The following is a 26,009-nucleotide window of genomic DNA, read 5'->3' as shown; positions in this document are numbered from 1 at the left end:
ATAATAACCATGTGTGGGGTCAGATGGGTACTAGACTCATCAGGGTGTTCACTTCATAAGTTATATAAATATCTAATCACTATGTTGTACACCTGAAACTAATATAATATTGTGTGTCAACTGTAATAACAATTTTTTTTTAATTTTTAAGTTTTAGCACAAGCATTCCATAATGTTTATTGATTTGCCAAGTTTCCATGGGTCACTCTTTTAACAAAGATCCAACTTTAAATGTGAGACACGTCAAAATCCAAAGTGCCAAACAAAATTCCCCTTACCTGTCCACAGCGTGTCCAAGGAGCTGCTGCAGGTCCACCTCCTGCTTCCTCAGGCTTCCAAACGAGGACTGACTCTGCACCAGGCCTTTGCCTCCAACATTCAGCTTGACCTTCCCCAATGCCGTCTCGATGGTCCCACTCACATGGTTTTCAAACTTGCCCTCGTATTTCACAAAGTCCGACTCCACGACCACTGGGGTGAACGAGACATGTAAGGGAATCTGATGACGACACGGCCCCCTCTGTGCCTTAGATCACCTAGCTTTCCCATCCTGGGGAGCCCCGTGGGAAACATGAGGCCGGCATCCCAAATGGAAAGGTGGCCACATGCTGTGTGTGTGGGCACAGGAAAAGGCATCAGCACACCTGAGTGCTGACCCGCTGGCATGCATGGATGGCCTGGGGCTCTAATGGGTGTCTTTTTGGTTTTTCATCTTCAATTATAATACATACATGTATAAACAAGTACACACACAGTATCTGTAGAATTTAATGATTTTTTTAAATGTTTTAATTGATTTTTTTAGGGAGAGATAGAAACATCAATCAGCTGCCTCCTGCACGCCCCCTACTGGGGATCAAACCAGAAATCTGGGTGTGTGTCATGACTGGGAATCCAACTGGGATCTCTCAGTCCATGGGATGACGCTCAATCCACTGAGCCACAACAGCCAGACTAATGAATATTTTTTAAGTAAACATCCATTTAACCACTATTTTAGGGAAGAATGAGAACTTTTTTTTTTGTAATCCTCATCCAAGGATATTTTTCCATTTATCTTCAGATAGAGTGGGAGGGAGGGAGGAAGGAAAAGAGAGAGAGAGAGACATCGATTGGTTGCCTCCCACACGACACTGATGGGGGGTGGGGCGTGGGGAAGGTGGGACCCCCAACGCTCTAACTGCTGAGCCAAACCGGCCAGGGCAGATCTAGAACATTTTAAATGTGTGCTATTCTAGGGTGAAGGGACTAGATGAAGATGACGTGAAAACAGAAAAGAGCAGGTCCAGCCCAGGACACACGCGAGTGGCCTGCCTTACTCAGTGTCCGGCAGGTTGGCCACCTGGATTTCTCCTTGGGGATCTTCCCGTCCCACCCACCAGTCTTGGAGAACATTCTCCCGGCCTTCATTGCCATCTCCCTGCAAATAATTCCCTTCCCAGGCTTATCTGTTTGCATCTGACCTCTACCCAGTTGCTCAGTTCCTTGTCAGCAATCTCTTATCTCCAACAGCCGCGGGCACGCCCTTTCTCCCCCCTCAAACACCATCCGGGAACACACAAGCTCAGACTCCATGCTTCCCTCCTGGCCCCCTAGACACTAAGGACGATGCTACCACCCAGGGGTGTGCTGGCTTCACTCAAGTCTCCTGGGAACTCCATGCTCCTCGGCTGGTCATATCCATGACTGCAGCAGACGGCCTTCGAGGTCTGCCCTTCTTATCTGAACACTGACGATAAACATCTGATGACCTCCTCCCTGAACTGCCGGTCTCCAGATTGCTACTGCTTAGATTTTTAACCCAACCAAATGTGACCAGAAAAATAGTCTCCGTCCTCTTCACTCTGTAACATACATTGAGAGTCTCTCAGGAACTCCACACACTTGGCTTTTTTCCATTTCCCTCCCCCAAGGCTCTCTGGGCCCCTGGTGGTCATTCATGAAAGACTCAAACCCACATGGAGTCCCAGAGGCCTCTGTCTTTCCATTCACTCCGCCCTCAGCACCTGTATTTCTCACTCCCACCCATAAAATCCATTCCTCAACCTGGGTGAATGATAATTAATCAGCACTCATTATCTCTGACATTTGCAAAGCAGAGAATCATCTCCACCACCACCACCACCACCGGAAACAGGAAGCCTGTGACAATGCCCCTAATTCCAAAGCTTTTTCTATTCACATCGTGTGGAATACGAACACGTTGGGAAATGCTTTAGGGATGAGCACAGAGCAGTGTTAAGAGCTCAAGATTTTATCACTAATATTCCTAGCGAGAGACCTTGGGCAATATTCTTCTCCCCGAACCTCAGGTTTGTCATGTGTAATTTGGAGATCATTAATAACACCTACCTGATAGATTCTGTTTCAAGTCCATGTATATAGAACATGCAAAGCAGCGCCCAGCAGGTGCTCAGTCTATCCACTGGGTTTGGGCCAAAACAAAGTCATTTCTAATAAACAGGGCAGGCCTAGATGATACACAGGCCTACACAGACATAAATTCTGTCTTCAGGTCACAGTCTGGTCTCAGTCAGGTTATTACCACTCCTGGAAACTCTGTCCTGAAGACTGGGCCCTACAGCAGGTGAGGACAACCAGGACTGTCTATGCATTCCAAAGAGCCACTCTAGACACACTTCCAAAAGAGATGTCATTTGTGCACACTTCTGCCTTAAGTCATCCAGGGGATGACGGAAGGGAAGAGGTGAGGAAACCAACAGGCTACCACGGGGACAACCATCAGGCCACCAGCCCTCCCTGCACCCTTCCACCCTGGGCAGTGCAAACACTCCAGTGTCGCTGGGAGTGGCAGGAAATGACAGAGGAAAGCATCCGGGTCGCCTGTAGATGAGGCAGAGGCCCTCTCGCTCTCAGCCCTGGTACCATCAGCACCCAGACCAGGGGTGAGCCCTGGCCTCATTAGCATATTGGAGACTTCTTCACCTGCAGTGACGACAGCTGACTTCACCCACGAGACACTCATCGTCATGCATTTTCTGGCCACCACTAAAGAATCACTTCAACAGCACAGAGCAGTTCAATTCCAAAGACTCGGGGCCCAGGGACTTTTCGGTGCATTTCTCTCTCGCCCCTCAGCGGATGTTCTACGGGAACCCGGGCAGGGGGAGATTACATGGACATCAGTGCATTTGCCCTCCACCGACAGCTCTGAGAATGAGCCCGGCTGGAGAAAACTCTGGCTGGAAGCTGGTCTGCAGGAGTCTGGAGAGTGTCAGTTCAAACGACCTCTCGCTCTTCTCCCCTTGAACAGAGCTGTGCTCACAAAATTAGAGAACTTTAGCACTGAAAGAGGACTCGGACAACATTTAGTCCGAAAATTGAGAGTTGAGGATAATACTTTCACATCTCACCATGTTCCAAAAAGTAACGTAGTAATGAGTACCAAAAGCCTTCAAAAATCCCCAGCCCCTGATCCATTGATTCTGTCTCTAAGAATCTATGCTAAAGCAAATACTTCAAGGAAACAAGAACAACAAAAATCAGATCAAAATGTTCATTGCAGCCTGATTTCTTAAGCACTCGATTAAAATGATGCGCCCTGGCCTGTTTGGCTCAGCGGTTAGAGCATCAGCCCTCAGACTAAAGAGTCTCAGATTGGATTCCGGCCAAGGGCACAGACCTCGGTCCCTGGTCAGGGTCATGTGGGAAGCAACCAGTCAATGTGTCCCTCTCATGTCAATGTTTCTCTCTCTCTCTCTCCCTCCCTCCCTCCCTCCTTCCTACACTCCCTCCCACTCTATCTGAAGATAAATGGAAAAATATCCTCAGGTGAGGATTTAAAAAAAAAAGAAAAACAGTGAAGCAAAGTAAGGTAGAAACACAAAAAGGAATAGTATGTGTTTGTTGAAAAGAGTATTTAACAATATTTTAACCTGTGAAGGAAAAGTTATATAAAGTTAAATTAAAAAAAATAAGGTGTATATAAAAATTATATGTAATATGTTTCCAATTTTGTTTTTCAAAAAATGCAGAGGGGAAAAAAAGACCACAGTCCAAGAATTAATGGGAAGTAACCCTTGATGGTAGATGGTAGAATTTCGGTTGGTTTATTTTCCTGTCTTTCTATATTTTATACATTCTCGACAGTAAAAGGATTCTGACTCCATTGTTTGTTGCTGTTGACAGCTTCCGAGCCCAGCACGCTCTGGTCCCCTTCTGTCACACACCTGGGTGAGCAGAAAGAAAACCCAGGTGTCCCTCCATTGCCACGGGCAGGAAGCTCAAACCCCGCAATCCCCAACCTACATGGGGGAACCCTCACCCCTCCTCTGCACAATAAAAGCCGACTCCATCTCCTTAACCCCCTCCTCTTTAGCTGTTTTTGGACCAGCTTGGGAGCCTGCCATGCTCCCCCAGAAAGCTTCATTATATGAGTAATAAACCTTCACACCCTCCCGACGGACAGGTGGCATCAGCAGCCTCAACACCAAACCAGACTTTGGGTGGCAGAGCATCCCACTTATGTCGAGTGGGCACAACATCTACAATGGGCATGTCTTACTTTCATACCCAAAACTGCAATATTGTTTTTAAAAGATTAAGCTATAACTGTCATAGCCAGTTTGGCTCAGCGGTGGCCCACAGACCAAAGAGCTGCGGGTTCGATTCCAGTCAAGGGCACACACCTTGGTGGTGGTTTGATCCTCGGCCCTGGTTGGGGTTGTGCAGGAGGCAACCAACCAATGTTTCTTTCTCTCTCTCTCTCCCTCCTTCCCTCCCACTCTATCTGAAAATCAATGGAAAAATATCCTCGGATTAAAAAAAAAAGTCACAAAGGATTAAAAAAAAAAAAATTAAGCTATAACCTTTCATGTCAGGTCTACAGAATTTTGTCATTTGAAGGAAAAAAGATGTTCTTAAGGCAGTAGGTAACGAAACAGGAGAAGTCATAAGGCATCACCTTACAATCACTCAAGAACACATGTGTCTAGAAGAAGCATCACCTTCTGTTCTGGGACTAACTATAAAACGGAAGGAAAAGAAACATACCTGGACTCAGAAATTGGCCTTCTGTAAGCACATCTCCAAGGGTGACGGATAAACACTGGTATTTGGGTCTCTGCCAGCACCAGAATCTGTTTTTCTTGGTCACCAGACTTAGAAGTTGTAACTTATCAGAGTCGTTCAGGTTTGATACCGCAATCAGGTTCCCTCCATCATCAACTTCTCTAAGAAAATTCCTTGTTGCTTTGGCAAACATTTTGAGAACTCCAGATTACCTGAAAAAATAATGTCACCCCCTAATTAAATCAGTCATGGTTTTGTGACTTTTTTCCCCCTAAAATCACCTGATTTCTCCTTAGCATCAGTCAGTATACATGAAAAAATACCTCTCTCTAGAAAACCCTCTAGCTTGAGTTTAGTAGATAATAAAGAAATCAAATTGAAATACTGAAAAGGAATCTGTGTATAAGTCAGGATAGGCGAGGTTATGCTTCTGAAACAAATAACCTCTAAATCTGAGTGGTTTATGACAATAAGTTTATTTATTTCTCACGTTACACGTCCAGTGTAGAAGGACAGGAGAGCTTGGCCATCATAGCCATTCAGGGATCCGGACCGAAGGGGCAGCCGCCACCTTCAGCATGCCAGTCATCATCCAACAGGAGAGAGTTCTGGAGAGTCTCGCACCAGCCATGAAATGCTCTGGCCCCAGACTGACATACATCATGTCTCCTCACAGTTTGTTAGAACTAGTCACATGGCTTCAGCCGGTCATAATGGTCAGGAAATACAATCATACATCAAGTATTTGGAAGGTAGAGACTTGGAAATACCTGTTGAACAACATACTGGCTACCCCAATTTGTATCATACTTATGACCACTCTATGAAGAGTCGAATGTGCTTTTTCTCTACACTCTGTGATGTCCCCTATTCATAAATGGAAACTAGTTATTGCTTTTTAACCCAGAAATGAAGGCCCAGTCACTCTTCAGCTGGCGAGATTGGTGACCAGCAAGATCGTGATGAACAGGAGACACGGTTTTGTGTTGAGATGCCCATCACCACTTGATTGACAGACCTGGAATTGTTTTTCAGGCTCTGGGATTGGCTCCTGCAGGGTTCTGGGGTGGGGAAAGGCAAAGGACAAGGATGAGGGGCCTTCAGTCCAGGTCTGGGGAGGAGAGACTTTTCCATGAAATGACCACTGCTGTGCCCGTGAGCAAGACCCAGGCCAGAACAAAGAATGCTTCCCATAAACACCCCCAGGGACTATCTGATCATGTTGAATGCTTTCCTTCTGACACAAACCAGTACCTCTCCCACGTCCCATGGGTGCTAGTTCCTGGAACAGGCCTTGTAAGGCATGGAAGGCATTTTTCCGCACCTGGGATTGATCACGTAGCATCTATCCTGCCCTGTTCTATATAATTCTTTGGCATCTGTCTAGTGGCACAGAAGATACCCAGGTCATCTTGCAGTCACCCCAATGCATCCCGTAAGTTTCCCTGAATAAACTTAACTGCCAGACTGGAGTGGCCTGCCTCTTCCTTTGGTCTTTCTCTGCCCTCCGCTTACAGAGGTAGATTTTCAGTCTCAGGCTTTTCCCAGGGTCTGCGTGTACAAATAAGGTTCTGAAGATCCACGCCTCCCCTGCTGCCCCCACCCGGAGCAGCAGAAGCCATGGGTGGGGTGGGGCTGGATAGAAAGCAATGTGATCAGAGTGGTCACTTAAAAAGACCTTTTGGATGCAAACTAGGAAACAGGTTTGGAGACGGACAACAAATGTTGAACTACGTCAGTGGCAGAAGGACAGAAAAGATACTGGTTTGGTGGTTTCCCCAGACTGTGGTTGGATGTGAAGATGCCGAAGAAAGAGAGGACACTCCCTAAAATACCCTCCAGGTAACCCAGGTGTGGCTTGGCTGATGAGATGGAGATGCTGGTCACCAAGAGAGGGGATTCAGGGGGAAGCAGACTGGCGGGAACATGTACCTGCTGAGAGTGCATCCAGGATAAGGTGCAACGGGAATTTGCCAAACACAGGAGGAAAGAACTTTTAACAAAACAAGGTCTCTCCAGTGATCTGTGGGAATTCACCCTGCTGGTCCATGAGAGGAGCTGCAACAGAACCTGCCTCAGTTTACCACTGGTGTCAGGATCTCTATTTTTATGGTTTCTTTTCTGGAACAACCTGCAAGGAAGTTCATTAACTTGTTGTCAGATCAAACAGGTTTCTGAAGGAGCCAAACCAGGCCTGCCATCGCAAAACAAAGCAAAACATAACAAAACCCATGTGGGTGAAAAGCAAAGTCTTAGTAATGATACCAACCCTCCCTCCTAAATTATTCTTTTTTTCACCTCACATCAAAGTGGCCACGTTTCCTTCTTGACAGGGTGGGCTGCTTTAGGAAGAGTGTGTGGAGGTGGCCATTGCTTTGTAGGTTTTCATTAGAATCAGACTCATTCAGCCAGGGAACTCAGAATATTCTCCTCGTGCAGTTAAATTAGAGGTTTCTTTTTTATAATGTTTGAATACATGATGTGTTTACATGGCTCAAATATCTAAACTATGTAAAAAGATATACACCAAGAAATCCCATTCCTGCCCAGGTCCCATCTACCCTCTCACCCCTTCCCCTTCGGGTATACTACCTTCATGTATCTATACACAGATACGAGTAAAAGGAGTCTGCACCCCGTTCAGCACCCCGCTTTTTGTCATGTAACAATATATCCTGGAGATCTTTCCATGTTAGTCCCTTCCTCTCTACGGCTGCACAATACTCCATTGTGTGGATATATCATTGTTTAATCTGTCCTGTACTGCCCATCACTTGGGTTATTTCTACATTTTGTTATTATAAAAATGCCACACTAAATCCTCCTGAACATATGTCTTCTTCATACATAGGCAAAGGTAAATAAAGGCAGATTTTTAGAAGAGGGATTGCGAGATCAGTGGGTAAATGCATCTATAATTTACAGGTTGTACCATTTTGCACTCTCACCAATAAGATACGGAAGTATCAGTCTCAGCAACGCTGTATTGTCTAATGGTTGTATTTGTGTCAGTCGCACAGGTGAGAAATGGCATCTCAGTCCAGTTTTAAGTTACATTGTTTTAACATAAACGAAATGAAGCATCTTTTGTTTAAGTGAGTCTATTGTGTATTTCTTTTTCTTCACTGTGTCACTGGCCCATTTTCTATTGTTTCTTTTTCTTTATTCCTAGGAACTTTTGATATAATAAATAGGCAGGATAGAGGCTAGAAATTTAATACAACAGAGTTAGCCATGCATTCTCAAACATCTCAAGTAACTATCAAGCCAGGAAAAGTTAAATAATACGCACAGGGCCAACTGCAGGATCCGAAACCCATGTTGTTGGACACAGACAAGCATGAAACAATCTCAGTGAACTAGAAGCCAGACTTCAGATTCAAATTCCCAGAATGCCCCAACCTGGAAATAGATGAAAATGGCCTCAGGCTAGATCTAGCCCTAAATGCTCCTGGCCCACAGCCCACTGCACCCCACAGCGGCACCACAGACCCTGGGCTCTCACACAGGGCCTTACGGGTCCTATCTGCAAAGCCCCTACTCTCCTGCCATGTGGCTTCCCAGCTCAGAGCAGAACCGGGAGCCCACGTGCATGTGGTAAGGATATGCAAGCTTGGGTCAGACTCCCGGGCAAGGGAGAGACCAAGAGAGCAAGACAGCACAAAGTTAGAAAGCACATGGCCCACTGGGGCCACGGGCTCCTGGGAGCAAGGAGTCCTAAAAACGGTTGCCAAGTAATGACTGCATGAGAAGATACTGTGATCACTAGTGTCCGTTCGTAAGACTGATTCAGAGTGAAGGGATTATCAAATCTTTGTGTTGGAAAGGACCCAGTTCTTTCTAATACCCAGTTCAAGCTTCTCCTCCAGAGCAGCTCTGGTTGACCACCAGGCCTCTGCCTGAGTAGCTCTAGGGGAGAAACGTCAGTGTCAGAACAAGCCAGATCAGGAAGAGGGAGGGGTAGCCTTATGTGGAGTACCTGCTGCGTCAGGCGTGGGTCTCAATCCTCTCTACCCAGTTCCTCATTTGATCTTCACAACAACCCCAAGTAGGCATTGAGCACATTTTACAGATGTGATATTGAAGTTCAAAGAGGTTAAGTAACTTGCCCAACATCACAAGAAAAACAGCAGCAGCCCCGACATCCTGAAGCCGGCCTGGCATTCCCCTGGTGAACGTGGACACTGTCACAGAACATCAACGTCAGGGAAGGCCACGCTAGTCATGACAGATCAAGACCGAAACAAGACCTCTGATAATCTTGTCTGACTGCAGACAAAACATGAACAAACCACAAAAATGACCAAAGGCTTCCGCTAGAACCTCCAGTCCTGGCTGAGTGACTGCTGCTTCTTGGCCAACCACAGCTTCCGTCTTCTCCTTTCAGACAAGATTTAGGAAGAAATTCAATACAATTTCCCCCACTTCCTGGTAGCATCCATCAGAGAAAAGTCCCATTTCCTTAAACTCTCCCTCAAATTGCCTACAAGCCCAAATCCTTTAACTTCTTCCTAACACCCACCTCTGAGACCCCCAGGGGTTCCTCATGGTGTGAGGTCTCCCTCAGTGCAACAAACCCAACTTGTTCACTCTAAGTGTGTTCCTGGAGGGAACTGAATGTCACATTAGAGAATCAATGCTGAGCCCAGATTCCTACTGAGGTCCACCTGCCTCCCAGGCCTGGGTCCTGACCACCCTGCTCTGTTGACTCCTCGGTTTTTTAATTTTATTTATTTTTTTAATTTGGGCTACAAATTACACATTTGGTAAAGTAAAAAAAAATGTGCTTGAGCCCTGGCCGGTTTGGCTCAGCGGTTAGAGCGTCGGCCTGCGGACCAGAGAGACCCCGCTAAGGGCACGTACCTCGGTTGCAGTTTGTCCCTGGCCTGGGTTGGGGTTGTGTGGATGGCAGCCAGTCGATGTGTCTCTCTCACATCGATGTTTCTCTCTCTCTCTCTCTCTCTCTCTTCCCCCTCTCTCCCTCCCGCTCTATCTGAAATGCAAAAATGTCCTCTGGTGAGGATAAAAATAAATTTTTTTAAGAAATGTGCTCCAAAGGGTAAACTTCAGTTATGGTGGATGCAGAAATCATGGCTATGGGACACTACCTAGGGAAACGAGACACTGCTGCACTTGTCCCAGTTCACTTCAGCACAGTTTGAATGATTTTCGGTTTTCTACATCACAAAGTGAAAGTGAGTCTATTGAAACAGAGGTGTCGCCCTTTCTCACCTTTCTTCGGTGCTCACAGCCCTGTACCTGAGCTCATTTTTATAAGAAGAAGACAAATTAAAGGCTGGGTAGCCTACCAATTCTTTCTAAAATAAAAATCATTGTGTGAAATAAAATTTTTAAAATGATGGTCACAAAACAGGCATGGGCTAGAAAAGGGAGTCAGGATGAGGCGGCAAAGGCTTTGGGGAAGTGGAGGGGCAACAAGAGACTAAGAACAGAGAAAAAACCTCCGGTGCCCTTTAGGGTTCAAAAAGAACAAAAAGAAAAGCACTTGGGGGAAACTATAAAGCTTCCTCCGAAAGCAAGGGGCTAAGGGGCAGGCAGGGAGCAGGAGCATCTTTGCCAGGCCTCTCCACCTGCCTGGGCTCACTTCTCCCGCTGCTTTCCTTTATCCGAAGAGCACGGTGGTGGTGGATTTTGAAACCAGTTCATTGACTGTAATTGATTCAGCTTCTCTGGCCGCACCGCACGTGCTTCATTCCACTCTGACCCAGTTGTCTGTCTGTCTCCGGAGGCAGCGATATCAGGACGTGCTCTCGCATCCCGTTCACTCCCGGAACACAGAAGGCTCTCAACGGGGACGCGCTCACTAACGCCCATCAACCAACGCCCCGAAAGGGCGCCCCCCCCCCCAAGAGCGCCCGCTAGTCTTCACCTCTCAGGTGCAGAGGGAAGCGGGCACCAGGGCCCCAGGAAGCCAGGGGAGCAGCTGTGATGTCATCCCACCGGAGGCCGAGAACACCCGGGGAGACCCGGCCTCCCATCCAGACACAGGCGAATGGGGCTCCTTCCGGTGCAGAGACCGAATCCCACGCCCCCCCCCCCCGGCCCCCTGGAGGGGAAACCGGAACAAAGAATGAAGGAGTGGGGAGGGGGTGGTGACGCGGGAAGACAAAGGTACAGTACCAGCTGCCCTTGCAACAACCAGGGAAGAAAGTGGCAGTGGGAAGGGGGGTGGGGGGCAGGGGGAAGGGATGGGGGACTTAGGGAGCAGGACGAGAGGAAGGGGCGCGACGTGGACAGCTGTCCAGCTGCGGGCAGCCGACGGCTCGGCCTCCCCGGGGAGGGACAGAGGAGGGTGTCCCAGAGAGGAACGAGCCTGTGGACGCGCTCCCGCAGCGGGACGCCCGCCCGCCGGCACTTACCTCCCGGGCAGCACTGTCCCCACAGACCCGCTCCGCGCGCGCACGCCGGGTACGGCCGAGTCAAAGATGCCCCGGGGGAGGGGCGGGCTGGGGCGGGGGCTCAGGCTCACAGGGCAGGGCAGGCAGGCGGACCTTGGCTCGTCCCCGCCCCCTGGGGCCAGGGGCTGGTTGGGGCTGCGGGCTGCGGGCTGCGGGCTGCGGGCTGCGGGCTGCGGGCTGCGGGCTGCGGGCTGCGGGCTGCGCAGGCCGGCGGAACGCTACCCGGCGCGGAGGCTGGCGAGGGGCGCAGCGGGCCAGGAAGCCTAGGCGGGGCCGGGGACGGCAGGCTGCGTCCCGAGACCTGCCCGAAGGCCCAGGGTGAGCTGTCCCCTTTCTCCGTGGGACTTCCCCGGGGCCCATCGCTTGCGCCCCAGGGCTCACCCCAGAGACCTCACCTGCCTCCCGCCGCGCCTTGGTTTGAGCTCTGCGCCTGGAAGCCGCCTGAACCCGCCACCAACAGTGGGGCGTGGACTGGCACCGCGGCTTCGCGGTCCCACTGGGACGTCCAGGCCGCTCTAGCCTGACGCCCGCGCCTGGAGGGTCTGGATTTGTGGTGTGACGGTGCCCACACTTAGTCCTGACGCTTATTAGTAATAATTCACGTAACTACATTCTGAGTTCCTCCAGGCAGAATCCCGCATCTCTCACATACAAGATGCTCCATGAACGACGGACGAGTGAGTTTGCGCATAGTTGACGCCCAAAGACTCTTGCTGGTGGCCTGGCTTGAACAGTAGAAGCTTTCAGGCGGTATTTCTGGGCATCTTCTCAGCAGTGCCCTCTGATGAAGGAGAAAATGTTCTGCCCTCTGAGAACTTACACTCGGGACTGTTAAGTTTCATGGCCGCCTTCAAGGCTCAAGAAGAGGCGGGGCTTTCTCTTGGGCCCAGTGCTTTGGGTATACCCTTAGGCTACAGTTACCCCAGCTCCCCGCATTCATCTCAGTAAAGCCTTCCCTGACTACAGGTGCCCCTCAACTTAAGATGGGGTTACATTTGGATAAGCCCATCCCAAGGTGAAAATACATTGAATACACCTAACCTACCAAACATCATAGCTTAGCCTAGCCTGGCTTAAACATGCTCAGAACAGTTGGGCAAAAGCATCTAATACACTGTGTGGTACTAACGTTTTCCCTGGTGGTGGTGTGGCTCACCGGGAGCTGTGGCTGGTTGCCACTGCCCAGTATTACAAGAGAGTGTCCTAGTATGTTCCCAGGTGTAATCAATCCACTCACTGCATATTGCTTTCACACCTCTGTAGAGTAGAAACATGAAAAGTGGAACCATCGTAAGTCAGAGACCATCTGTATTCGAATTCAAAGTACAGATGGTCACCAACCTGCAGGAACTCCTGGTTCTCTCCTGCTTTAGTTTTCTCCTTTCCATTGATCACCATTTGAAGACTATGTGGACACATCATACTTATCTGATAGAGTATTTTATCTGTCCCTTCCCTAGAATGTCAACTCCATGAAGACAGGGCAGAGCTCGGCTGGATGGTTCTTCAGTTCCTTCCATGTGGCACTGACCAGGATCCCTCAGTGGAATTTAGCCAGTGAACCTGTAGTCTGGGGAATCCAAGGAGGCTTTGCCCACATGCCTTAGGCCTTGGCAGGAATGGCCGGAGGGAGCACACAGCTGGGGTTGTGGAGCAGGCCCCCCGCAGGTGCCCTCTTTATCATGGTAGTCTCAGGGAGGTTGGACTGCCCATGTGGAGGCTCGGGGCTCCAAAAGGGAGTGTTCCAAGAAGGAAGGCAGAAGTTCTGTCTGGGACCTAGCCCCTGTCGTGACTTCCACAGCATTCTATTGCTGAAGCAAGGCCCTGTTCAGAGAAGATTATACCTCAATGAAAAACAGCAAAGAATGGCCAGAACTCTTCCATCAACCACACTGGTTTCTATGAAATGCCCTTTTCATAAACAAAGCTAGTAAAAACTGCTATATATTTGTTCGCCGTTCATGTAGAAACATCATTGGCAGCATTAGGATATATGCAGCGAAGACCAGCAGTGTCCACCGGACGCCAGGTGTATGGAAACACTCCCGAGGAAGGCAGTTCCGAGCGGTGCATGCTTTCCTCTTCTCATTGTCATTATTTGTAATGATCGCTCAGCGTCTGATTTTGCTACACTCAGTAAGAGAGGGGTGGAGTCCATGCATCCATTTGGTTAATCTACCAAGCATTTCTTAAACCTACTATGTGTCAGGTATATTAGATACTGAGGATACAATGGTGAACGAGGGAAAATCAGTCCATCCTCTCAGAGCTCAGGAGTCTATCTGGTAAGGCAGACAGAGAAACAATAAGGATAAAGGGTGAGGCGCTCAGTGGTCCTGTGCCATGGGGGGGCTTGGCTGGAGCATCTAACACGTGGAGGAGGAAAAGTATCAGGTCAAGGGGAGTCAGTGAACAGTCAAAGGTAGATCCAGAGTGTGGGAGGTGGAGGTGGAGGAGACTAGTCTGTTCCTTCTAGAACCAGGCTGATGGAAGCTCTGCCCTTTCCACTCAAGGCTGCCAGGGTGGCCCGGGCATGGAGGTCTCTAGCAGAAGAAAAGAGCTTGGAGGCTCCCTCATGGAAGATTTTCTTTTATTTTTAAAAATTGTTTTTCTCTTTATTGATTTTAGAGAGAGAGGAAAAAAGAGGGAGGGTGAGAGGGAGAGAGAAACATCTATGAGAGAGAACATCGATTGGCCCCCTCCTACATGACCCCCACTGGGGATTTGGCCCACAACCTGGACATGTGCCCTGACCGGGAATCAAGCTGGTGATCTCTGGCGCACGGGTCGATGCTCAACCTCTGAGCCACACGGGCTGGGTGCTCACGGAAGATTTTCATGGGCCAGAAACTTCAGTGTACCTTTCTTTGCCCAGAAATCAGTCACATGGTCCCCCTAGCCACAAAGGAAGCTAGAAAATGTGGACTTTGAGGCCAGGAATAAAAGGGGAAATGGGTTTCTGAGAGCAGCAGCAGACCCAACTTGAGGAGAGTCAGATGGCCACCCTGTTTGCAGTTTAAATAATTTATTTTCAGATGAGAGAACACATACTATTAAAAAATTAGACCTTTCTTAATCCTACACCTGGCTTAGAGCATATATAAGAAAACATGGAGAAGCGAGTGATAGAAAGAGATGGTATTTTCATCAATAACAATTATTACAGATAAAACTTTTTACCTGAGTTTTAATTGTCCGGGGAGAGTGAGAATTGTATACACTTTTATTGGGTAAGGTTCTTAAAAAAAGGCTAATTGCAATGGAAAAAAGCAGTCTGTTGAGGAAAAACCGTCTTGGCATCTGACTCAATCTTGACTGGTTGCTAAAAGCACCAGTGAAACACTGTGTTCATCCGAACCACAGATGGGCAGACCGTTCAGAGAGCCGGGCATGGACGCCACCTCTGGGCACCTTTGACACCCTGAGAGTTTACTTTGCTTCGAAATATTGGTAGAGGTGGATTTTTTTTTTACTTAATTCTCACCCAAGGATATGTTTTTACTGATTTTTAGAGAGAGGGGAAGGGGATGGAGGAAGAGAGAGAGAGAAAGAGAAACAATTGCTTGCCTCCTGTAAGTGCCCTGACCAGGGACCAAATATACAACTTAGGTATGTGCCCTGACGGGGAATTGAACCTGGGATGTTTTGGTGTACAAGCCGATGCTCCAACCAACTGAGCCACCTGGCCAGAGCATTTTTTTCCCTAATAGTATACTTTGAAATCTTCAAGCTTCATTTCCCCATGAGAACTGCACCTGCCGTGAGCAGGCTGGTTCTCTGACGAGTCGATGCAGCCAGTGGGAAATGGACACCCGGGGCCTTCGCAGTTCAAGTAGGCTCGCTTTCTGCCAGTACAGCCGTCTTCCTGGGCTAACGTCCTCACATGCAGAGCATCAACACCGTGATGGTGAACGGGTGACCAGATAGCTGGTAAGACATTATTTCTGGGTGCATCTGTGAGAGTGTTTCTAGAAACAGATTACATTGGATCTCCAGGCTGAGTAAAGAAGACTCCCTCACCGACGCAGTGGGCATCATCCAACCTTCAGGGTCTGAACAAAACACGAAGGTGGAAGGAGGGAGAATGTGCTCTCGCTGCCTGAGTTGGGGCATCCATCCTCTCCTGTCCTCAAATCTTGGTGCTCCTGGTTCTCTGACCCTTAGAGTTGAGCTGAATTACGCCACTGGCTTTCCTGGTTTTTGAGCTTGGAGATGGTAGAGATTGGGACTCTCAACTTCCATAATCATGAGAGCCAATTCCTATAATAAATCTATTCATATATAGATATAGGTAAATATCTATATATTGAACCAAACAGAACCAATAGGATATATCTATATATCTATATGTAGACATACAGATATCTTTATAGAAGTACAGAGAAAAATTTCCCCAGGTAATGTTATATATCTATACAGAGATATTGTACATCTGTATATTATACATCTGTATAGATATATCCTATCGATTGTGTTTCTCTGGAGAACTCTAACACACCAAAAACCAACCAAACAGGCAAATGCCATGCCCACGTGGACAGCTTATTAAGTCCTGGCTGATTCAGGATTTTGGAGTTGGCCCATGCACTAAGTTTGGGGCCCATGCACTAAGTTTGGGGCCCATGCCCACCTCCCACTTGCTGCTACCCCTCCTCCAAGCCTCAGTTTTCTCATCTGTAAAGTGGAGATGATGACGCCCGATTCGTGTGGTCACTGTGATTAATCTGGCACCCAATAGATACAGGAAAATGGTTTCCAATTCCTTGGAATTACCTTTCATTCTATAAACATCATCAAGTGCCCACTATGAACTTACATTAAACCATTCCCTGACCTTAAGAAGCCCATAATGACTAGCAGAGTGACCTGCAGGAAAATTCAAAAAAGAACTGTGGGGTTCATAACAAGCCACCCCAAGATATGCCTCCATGGTATGCAGACTACTTTGAGCTAAAGGCAACTTTAGCCCCAGACTCAAGAGAAAATCCTGCCCCTCCCTTTAACTGCCTAGGTGAATTTGAATTCTTTGAATTTGAGGCCTTGCCCATAATAAGCTATTATCAGAGATAACCTCTTGTGATCTCTCTATATGGCAGGACAAACTTCTATTTACTATTCTTATCATCCTGCAATGACCCTCTGAAGCTCCCAAGTGCATGAACTCAGCCCTAGCTCAGGATGCCTTATATCTCACCCTTTCTGTCATAAACCTCTCCTGCATGCCGTCTCTGACCCTCTCATAGATGTGGGGTTCCCGTACATATGTATGTATTAAATTTAGTTATTTTCTCTTGCTAATCTGACCCATGTCTATTTGATTATTAGACCATCCAGAAGAACCTTGAGGGTAGATGAAAGTTCATTTCTCCCCCACAGAACCCAGTAATTCTTACTTGGGAAGGAAAGTTGTCAGAAAATGCATCCTGGAAAAACTAGTCTGATTAGGACTTTGCAAAGAAGGAACCAGGAAATTCAAACAAGCATGCTTGAAAGCTCCCAAGGTTCCATTTCTCATTCCTCCCTCCTCACCAAAAACCCTGTCCCCACAGGGTAATGCCAGACATTCCCTCTAGCAATGATTAGCCAAGTATTCCAGAATTATAAGTAGGCTTGAAGCCCAAGCCTGGCTGAGTATTGTACTGTGCACCAAAAGGTTGCTGGTTCAATTTCCAGTCAGAGCACATACCTGGGTTGCAGGTTGGGTCCCAGGTCACGGAATGTATGGAAGGCAACTGATGGATGTTTCTCAGGCAACTGATGGATGTTTCTCTCTCACATCAATGTTTCTCTTTCTCCCTCTCCCTCCTCTCTCTCTCAAATCAATAAAAATATATATTAAAAAAAAGAAAGAAAGAAATAGGCTTTGCCATCTCTCAGCCTGCTGGGATTGGTGCAACGCAATGAACTACAAGCACACTCTGGTTGGAGTGAGAGGGAGCTTTGCAAGGGAGCAAATGCTCCAGATCTTTGGATGCAGTCCCATTTATTTGTGGATTGGTTCCCCCAGGTTACAAGTGGATTTATGTAAATTATTTCCTTGAGATGGCATCTCTGCAAACCATATAGCCTAGGGTTGTCTCTCACTTTTTATGGTGGAAGGAGACTTTAAAGCTAAAAATAACAAACCCAGCCATGCCTGGGCCTACGGCCCATTATCCTCGCTGAGTGGTCTTCCAACTCTTTGTCATGCAAACCTTATCTTATTCACATGCAAACAAAGCATTCATTTGCACCCAAGGCAGTCTTCCTACCTATCAGTCAAACCTGTCTGTCCACACACACACACTTTGTTCCTGGGCTGGCCAAGTTTCAAGAATGCATATCACAAGGTTACAAATAATTCATCCACCAACCCCTTATCCCTACAGGCTTGAAATTAAATATTCCCAAAGGAAGTCATACTGCAACAAACATTCACATGAAGGCATAAATGTTGATACAGATTTTTTTCTGAATAGCAGGGTTTGGCCAGGAAGTTGAAAGATCGGAGGAAGAATTACAAAAAGGAAACCACTAATTATTTCACAACCCTGTTAACTTTCAGCTTAGTAACAGTTGGTACCAGGTTCATGTATAGCTACATTTTTTTGAATGATTAATTTGTGTCCAGCATGGTCCTTTATATACATTAATTTGTTGAATCTTTGTACAAATCCAAAGAGTACAACTATCTCTATTTTACAAAAGAAAAACACTAAATCTTAGAGGCATCCTACAAATCTGAAACTGCTGATACCAGGATTTAAACTCAAATCTGAGTCCATGCCTTAACTCTGACTCTGCCCTGACAGATAAATTTGGGGAGGAAGTAAACATTTAAATGCAATTCAGAGCCCAGCCGGTGTGGCTCAGTGATTGAGCATTGACCCATGCACCAAGTGTTGCCAGTTCGATTCCTGGTCACATCACATGCCCAGGTTGTGGGCCCAATCTTCAGAGGGGCATGCAGGAGGCAGCCAATCCGTGTTCTCTCTCATCCATGTTTCTATCTTTCTCTCCCTCTCTCTTCCTTTCTCTCTAAAATCAATAAAGACATAATATAAAAAGCAAATAAATGCAATTCAGAAAGTCCAACTTTTCCCTTTCAGGTAAAATAATATTTACTCACTCAAAGGAGGTTGTTAATTCTTCTGTTCTTAAGAGTTCTCTGGAATAGTGACTCCTACAACTATGTCTGAATTTCAGTTTAATGATTTCTATTGTGCTGATATTAAAACATATTCTTTTTTTATGTCATCCAGAAATCTCTTTTTCTAGGAAAGTGGGAAAATGGGGTAACCTAGTTTGGGGCTGGATTTTCAGCTAAGGTGGAAGTTATTGGACCTTCCTTCTGTTTCTCCTGAAGTGTTGTCGTTGGGATCAAATTATATTTAAAATCTTTTATTATCCAAAATATCTACTAGAACCAAAAACATTTTCTCAGATCACAATTTAGAGGCCGATTTCCTCTTTTACGTCTTGTCTGGTAAATTCTTCATTATTAGCAGGTCCAGAAAAAAATGCTGTTGATGGCTCTCAGGCATGTTTGTATAATATTTTATTAATGCCATCTGCTTTTGCTTTATTAATGTTTTATTAGGGACCATCTGGCTGTTGCTACAGATCTTATAGACTCTCCAATGTGTTGGTTCTCACCCATCAATAAATTATCAAGTTTCATCATTAGCAAAAGAGATTAAACTGGGTAGTACAAAGAGCAAAAGACCAGGACACTCATGTTCTAAGGTTTCCCCCAGCTGGCCTGGTGGTCCCTCTACTTCTCTGGTCACAGATATTTCATCTGAAAATTGACTTCTGTGGATGAAAAAGGAGTCACAGACTAAACCTGACAAGTTCATGAAAGGTTCACATGACAGGCCTTACAAACTCAGAGACCAAAAGTAACCACATAGGATGATCTGAACAGAAATTCCTAACCAAAAGCAGGTCATGGCGGGTAGTCACGTTCTGGGCCTGTAGCTCACCTTAAGTGAGTCTATTATCTTTTTGCACCTAAGATAACATACCTGTCAGAATGATATTTTTTAGACCCTCAGGGCATGACAGCTGACCAGAGCACAAGACCACAGAACACTTACCCTGGTTGGGTAGCTCAGTTGGTTAGAGCATCATCCAGGCACATCAAGGTTGTGGGTTCAATCCCTGGTAAGGGCATATACAAGAATCAATCAAAGAATGCATAAATAAGTGGAACAACAAATCAATGTCTCTCTCTCTCTCTCTCTCTCTCTCTCTCTCTCTCCCACCCTTCTCTCTTTCTCTCTAAAATCAATCAATCAATAAATTTTAAAAAAAGACCACAGAACATCTCATTGGTATTTTGTTCCTGATGCCGTCTCTATGTGCTGTGAATGATTATTATTAATTGTCCTGTACCCACCAATGTAAAAGAAGTATGTGTTTCTCTATTTTGTCTTTTTATCCAATCCCAGAGATTTCCTCGATTTGCTTTCTTCCACCCCCTTAATCTACCTCCAATGGATTTCATGGAACCCTCCTTACGTCCCCTCCTTTTATTATGATGTATAAAATAAGCTGAAAAACTGCCATTCTCCAGAGCATTTTCTCATTCTACTGAGATTTTGCTTCCAGGCCACTGATAAGTTTGGCTCAAATACTCATAAAAATTCCCTAAGGTTTGGACATTTCTTACTTCCAGAACTCAATCTCTGAGGTGACTTCTAACTTTAAATTCTGGGTCAGAAGCTCAAATGCCGTGCTGTGGACGCCAAACCTAGGAGCACCCGAGGGGGGATTCTGCACGGGAGGGCTGGTAACACCTCCCTGGCTGTGCCCGGACCTGGTGGATGGAGAACTGGTAAGTATCAGGATGGGTGAGGAGTATACTCCAAGCCAGGTGGGACATCACCCGAAGTTTGTGGCAGGAGCGGGGAACTGAGCCCGGAGGCTGCGAGCAGACGGGACAGGACTTTACCTGACAAGGTGGAGTCACCAAGTAGACCCTTTCTCTACACCAACTGTAGGGTGAGCAGTTGGCACAGTGCCTGGTATATATTTGGTGTCTAATAAATAATAGCAGTTGATTTTATGGACATCTTTCTCATCAGATGCCAGGGGTTTCCATGACTAACTTGGATTTGCAGACTTGCAAAGGGTATGGGGATTTTGGAAATGGATTTGCGTATGGTTCAGTAATTTTTCAGAAATCCAGGTCACTAGAATTTCAAAAGGTGTTTTTTTTCTGGCTTTTTGCCTCTCCTTCTACATGCTAATGCCTCTTTTATTTATAAAGAAGGCCATGAGATGAGACTTGATTTAACAGATAAAGAATCTAACTGCCGCTCGGCTGGTGTGGCTCACTGGTTGAGCATCGATTCATGTGCTGAGAGGTCACCGGTTCGATTCTCAGTCAGGACACATGCCCAGGTGTGGGCCCTATTCCCAGTGGGGCATGCAGGAGGTGGCCAATCCATGTTCTCTCTCATCGACATTTCTATCTCTCTCTCTCCTTTCCTCTCTCTCTAAAATCAACAAAGAAAAAAAAAAAAAAAGAATCTAATAGCCAGGCACTTGGTTTATTTCTCTCCCTTTTCTTATTTTTTCAAAATTTTTTATTTTATTTATTTTTTTATCCTCACCTGAGGACATTTTTCCATTTTTGCTCAGATACAGTGGGAGGGAGAGAGAGAAACATCGACATGAAAGGGACACATAGAGTGGCCGCCTCCTGCACAGCCCCAACTAGGGCTGGGGACAAACTGAAGCCGAGGTACATGCCCTTAGAGGGAACCGAACCCGGGTCTCTCTGGACCGTGGACCAATGCTCTAACCATTGAGCCAAAGTGGCCAGGACCCCTTTCCTAAATTTAATGTATTTTGTATGGGACTTGGTTATTTCAAACAATGAAACACCCAGTAACATTTAAGAATCTAGAGTGACGGGGTGGGTAGTGGGGGCTGATTAAATTATGGGGTTGCATTGTTACAGGACACTATGCTCTTGAACCCTGGGCTGCCTCCTGGAGTGGCAGGCAGCAGGCACGGTGGCATTCAGCCAGCTCTCAGCAGCTGACGAAGCTTTCCTTTCTCCCACTTCCTCCCTGGAGCCTGTCTGGAGTCTCCTGCAAAGTCATCAATGCCAATAAACTTTTTTTTAAATTTTATTTTCTTCATGAATTTGATTTTGTTCAGGCATCTATAAGCTCTTGGGTGTGAAACAACTCAGTTTTTAGTTTTACGTCACTGTTTAAATCATTTGGGCTATAATTCTGTTTTATGATTTAGACATCTCAAGTTGTACGGCTAGTATCTGAAGCACATTAAAAAAATAAGTTTGATAGCTTAAGATTAAGTGCTATTATCATTCTTTCACATTTTAGTGCAAATCATAAATCCACCTATCCGTGGCCTTCATTTTAATATAGTTTATGACTAATTCATTTTAACTGTGTTCATATTTGATGGCAATTCATGTTGTTCTTCCACTTACTGACGCGTGCCGGTTCTTATTTTCATGTTTTATGGAGACTCCGGGATTCAGATATATTATGCACATCTAAATAATTTTTAAGGCTCATTATCTGTCATAGTCATGTTATAATTTGCCAATATAACACCCTCTCTGGCCCACCTTTATGTGAGCCTTTCTGTGTCTTCTGGAATATTGATGGCACCGGCCCTTGGGCTCTGCAGAGCAGGCGCTTACGTACACAGAGATGGAACAGGTCCTGGAAGAAACATTGCCTAGAACCCAGCCCTCTCCCGAGCTGGTGCAACTCCCTCTGTCAGCTGTGGAGAACTGTGACCCCGTCTCCCTGGGCTTAGCAGAAGGCTCAGATGCCCAAGCCACACCTCCCCTCGTTCCCACACTCTCTCCTTGCTTCTTCATGGTTCTCATCTCGTTTTGTCTTGAATTTTCCTGTGTTTACACAGATGTGTGTCTCTTAGATGCACACATCTCTTTGGAAAGCATGAGAGGTCTAAGTTACAAGCAAATTGTCCTGCTTTTTTAGGAGGGGGGAAGTCTGTCTTTCTGAGAGACTCTTTTCTTGGACCAATCCGATTTATGAGGGACTTGCAGGCCCCATTCATCCTCCATCTCCTCTGTAACTATCAGGACAGCTCCAAGAAGCCATCTCTCTAAGTTATTTCCTGGTGGCATCTGCCACTTAGCACAAACAGTATCATGGTCGCTTGCTTGGCTTTTCTGTTTAAAAATAATCCATATTTCAGCGGGAGCCCTCAAACCAGAACTAGGACCTCACCAAAGGAGTCATGCATTTCACGGGACCTTAATCTCCTGCTCACTTCTGGCTTTAAGATCCTGGGTCTGCAAAGTCACCGTGCTCACCTAGTCCCTCCTTCCTTGGGAGGTGATCTGGCGAAAGAATCCAGCCCTGTCTTTCCTGTATACAAATACCACCCGCACAAGCATACGTGTGTGAAAGATGTTACAGAAAAGAGTTTACAAGAAAGCAACACAAGCAACTAAAAATTACACGATAGGTGGCCCTGGGATCTTGCTGTCTCCGGGGCTTGTCTTCGGCCAGATTCTTAGAATGTCGTATTCTGCCCCCAGTGTTACTACCACATTCATTTTCCCAGTGAAGACAGTTCCTTTCCTCAGAGGAATTCAAATACCAGGTTTTATGGCAATATTTTTCTCATCCTGTTACAAAATATTATATGGACACAATGTCTATTGTAAGTTTAGATGTCAGCGTAGCTCAGGAGAAGGGATGGTGATGAATACTGGCCACCTGCAGGGTCAGGCACGCTGCCAGGTAATTTTTTAAAATTTATATTTTAATTGAGGTATAATGGCCATAACAATATATTAATTTCAGGATAATAATGTAATGATTCAGTATTTGTATATGACCATTATATATACATTATTTTTTAAAATATGTTTGTGTTCTTTTTGTTTGTTTGTTTTTTTAGAGAGAGAAGAAGGGAGAGATAGAAACATCCATGTGAGAGAGAAACATGGATCAGCTGCCTCCTGCACACCCCTACTGGGGATCGAGCCCACAACCCGGGCATGTGCCCTGACCAGGAATCAAACCGGGACCTCTCAGTCCATGGGATGATGCTCAGTCCACTGAGCCACACCGGCCGGGCTATATGCATATTTTATTTACTTCTGTGCTATGAAGTAAGGGTAATTACTCCTATTTCACTGATTTCGAAACTGAGGCTCAGAGGTTTAAAAATTTGCCTGAAAAACAAGAATTAACACAAATTTGTGAAACAACCATCAGGCTTGCAAAGGGTTGTTGAGGTTGCTGCCCCCACCCCCACCCACCTTTGGTATCCTGCCTCCCGGAATCTTTGGTGAGGATGCCTTGAGGTAAGGGAGAGCTTGTGGGCTGGCCATCGTGGTCGTGGTGTTAGTTTTATGTGACTAGTCACTGGTCATGGCAGCGGCGCTTTTAGGGAAAGAGAAGTCCCAGAAATGGGGAGGGAAGGGCCTCAGTCAGTTTTTTTATTTATGTATTTTTTTAACTTTATTGTTGAATGTATTACAGATGTCCCTCCTTTCCCCCTATTGACCCCCTCTGCCCCACTCCCACCCCCCTCCTGCCTTCCCCACACTATTGTTGGTGTCCATTGGTTATGCATATATGCATAGAAGGTCTTTGGTTTATTTCTTCCCACCCCACAACCCCCTTCCCTTTGAGGTTTGTCAGTCTAGCAACCAATTTGTACTTCTTAATCCCTTCACCTTTTTTATCCATTCCCCCAACCCCCTTCCCATCTGGCAACCAACAAAATGTTCTCTATATCTATGAGAATGTTTCTGTTCTGCTTATTCACTTTGTTTGTAGATTCAGTTGTCAATAGATATGTATTTATTGCCATTTTGTTTGTTCATATTTTTTATCTTTTTCTTCAAGAAGACCCTTCAACATTTCATATAATAATGGTTTGGTGGTGATGAACTCCTTTAGCTTTTTCTTGCCTGGGAAACTCTTTACATGGCCATCGATTCTAAATGACAGCTTTGCAGGATAGAGTAATCTTGGTTGAAGGGTTTTGCTTTTCATCACTCTGAATATTTCTTGCCACTCCCTTCTGGCCTGCAAAGTTTCTTTTGAGAAATCAGCTGACAGTCTAATGGGACCTCCCTTGTAGGTAAGTAACTGCTTTTCTCTTTCTGCTTTTAAAATTCTGTCTTTGTCTTGAACCTTTTGCATTTTGATGATGATGTGTCTTGGTGTGGGCCTCTTGGGGTTCATCTTGTTTGGGACTCTCTGTGCTTCCTGGACGTGTATGTCTGTTTCCTTCACCAAGTTAGGGAAGTTTTCTGTCATTATTATTTCAAATAGGTTTTCCATTTCTTGTTCTCTCTCTTCTCCTTCTGGCACCCCTAAGATGTGAATGTTGGTATGCTTTAAGTTAGGTTTTTTACACTCTCCTCATTTTTTTGGATTCTTTTTCTTTTTGCTGTTCTGATTGGGTGTTTTTTGCTTCCTTATATTCCAAATCGATGGTTTGCTTCTTGGCTTTACCTACTCTACTACTGAATCTGTGTAAATTATTCTTTATTTCAGTTAGTGCCTCCTTCATTTCTGACTGTGCTTCCTTAATTTCTGACTTGTCCTTTATTATGCTCTTGAGGCCCTCACTAATTCATTGAGCATCCTTATAGGCAGTGTTTTGAACTCTGCATCTGTTAGGTTGCTTATCTCCATTTTGCTTAGTTCTTTTCCTAGAGTTTTGTTCTGTTCTTTCATTTGGGACCTGTTTCTTTGTCTACTCATTTTGGCTGCCTCCGTGTTTGTTTCTATATATTAGGTAGAGTTGCTGTGTCACCTGTGCTTCCTAGGGTGGCCTGTTGTAGTAGGTGTCCTGTAGGGTCCAGTGGCACAGCCTCCCTGATCACCCAGCTGTGCCCTCAAGGTGCACCACTTGTGTGGATTTTACACCCTTCTGTTGTAATTGAGTCTTGATTGCAGTCTCAATGTGGCTTCTTCTTTAATTTCGTAGTTGTAGGACTTCCATTCAGCTTGATTTCAGGTGGTTTTGAACGATGATTGTTCTGTAGTTTAGTTGTAACTTTGATGTGGTTGTGGGAAGACACGATACTGCATTTACCTACGCTACCATCTTGACCGGATATCCTCAGTCAGTTTTATCTATCATCATGAGCCAGTTCCTGGGCTTATTGTTGTCTGTTTTAACTTTATTATCAAAATGTCCAACTCTACCAAAGATGAAAGAGTATAAGAAGCCCCCCATCTCTATCATCCCACTTCAATAATTATCACTGTGGGCAGTCCCTCTCATCTACACTCTGCACCCCCACACTCCCAATTTTATTTTGAAGAAAATCTGAGGTTTCATTTTATAACCAGGTCTTCATCACCTCACCAGGGTGTACTTCTACATAATTTAAACATCCAATTAAAATTAAAGCATTAATGGATTTCCTTAATTAAAACTTCCTGAAACAGACATAAACTGCAATTACACAGTGAACCTAGGTCAACATTCTCACTTCCTACCCCAAAGGTGATCTACTTCCCAAATCAATCCAATGCAAATAGTGTCCTTATATTTCTTTTTTAAAATATGCTTTTATTGATTTTTTTG

General features: G+C 45.8%; 1 protein-coding gene across 1 annotated transcript in view; it reads right to left on the bottom strand.

The window, feature by feature from the left end:
- GSDME (gasdermin E) overlaps window positions 1-11,465 on the bottom strand; it is a 50,448-nt gene extending 38,983 nt beyond the window's left edge. Inside the window, exons 1-3 of the mRNA XM_036247016.1 lie at window positions 11,412-11,465; window positions 5,014-5,243; window positions 279-471 (exon numbers count right to left, since the gene is read on the bottom strand). Coding sequence (XP_036102909.1) covers window positions 279-471; window positions 5,014-5,224 — 404 coding nt within the window. The 5' untranslated portion in view covers window positions 5,225-5,243; window positions 11,412-11,465. The remainder of the gene's footprint in view (window positions 1-278; window positions 472-5,013; window positions 5,244-11,411) is intronic.
- Between the last annotated feature and the right edge of the window lie 14,544 nt (window positions 11,466-26,009).

This window comes from Molossus molossus, unplaced genomic scaffold, assembly GCF_014108415.1.
Source record: "Molossus molossus isolate mMolMol1 unplaced genomic scaffold, mMolMol1.p scaffold_m16_p_7, whole genome shotgun sequence".
NCBI lineage: Eukaryota > Metazoa > Chordata > Mammalia > Chiroptera > Molossidae > Molossus > Molossus molossus.
The sequence above is the reverse complement of the archived record's forward strand: the minus strand, read 5'-3'. Positions and strand labels throughout refer to the sequence as shown.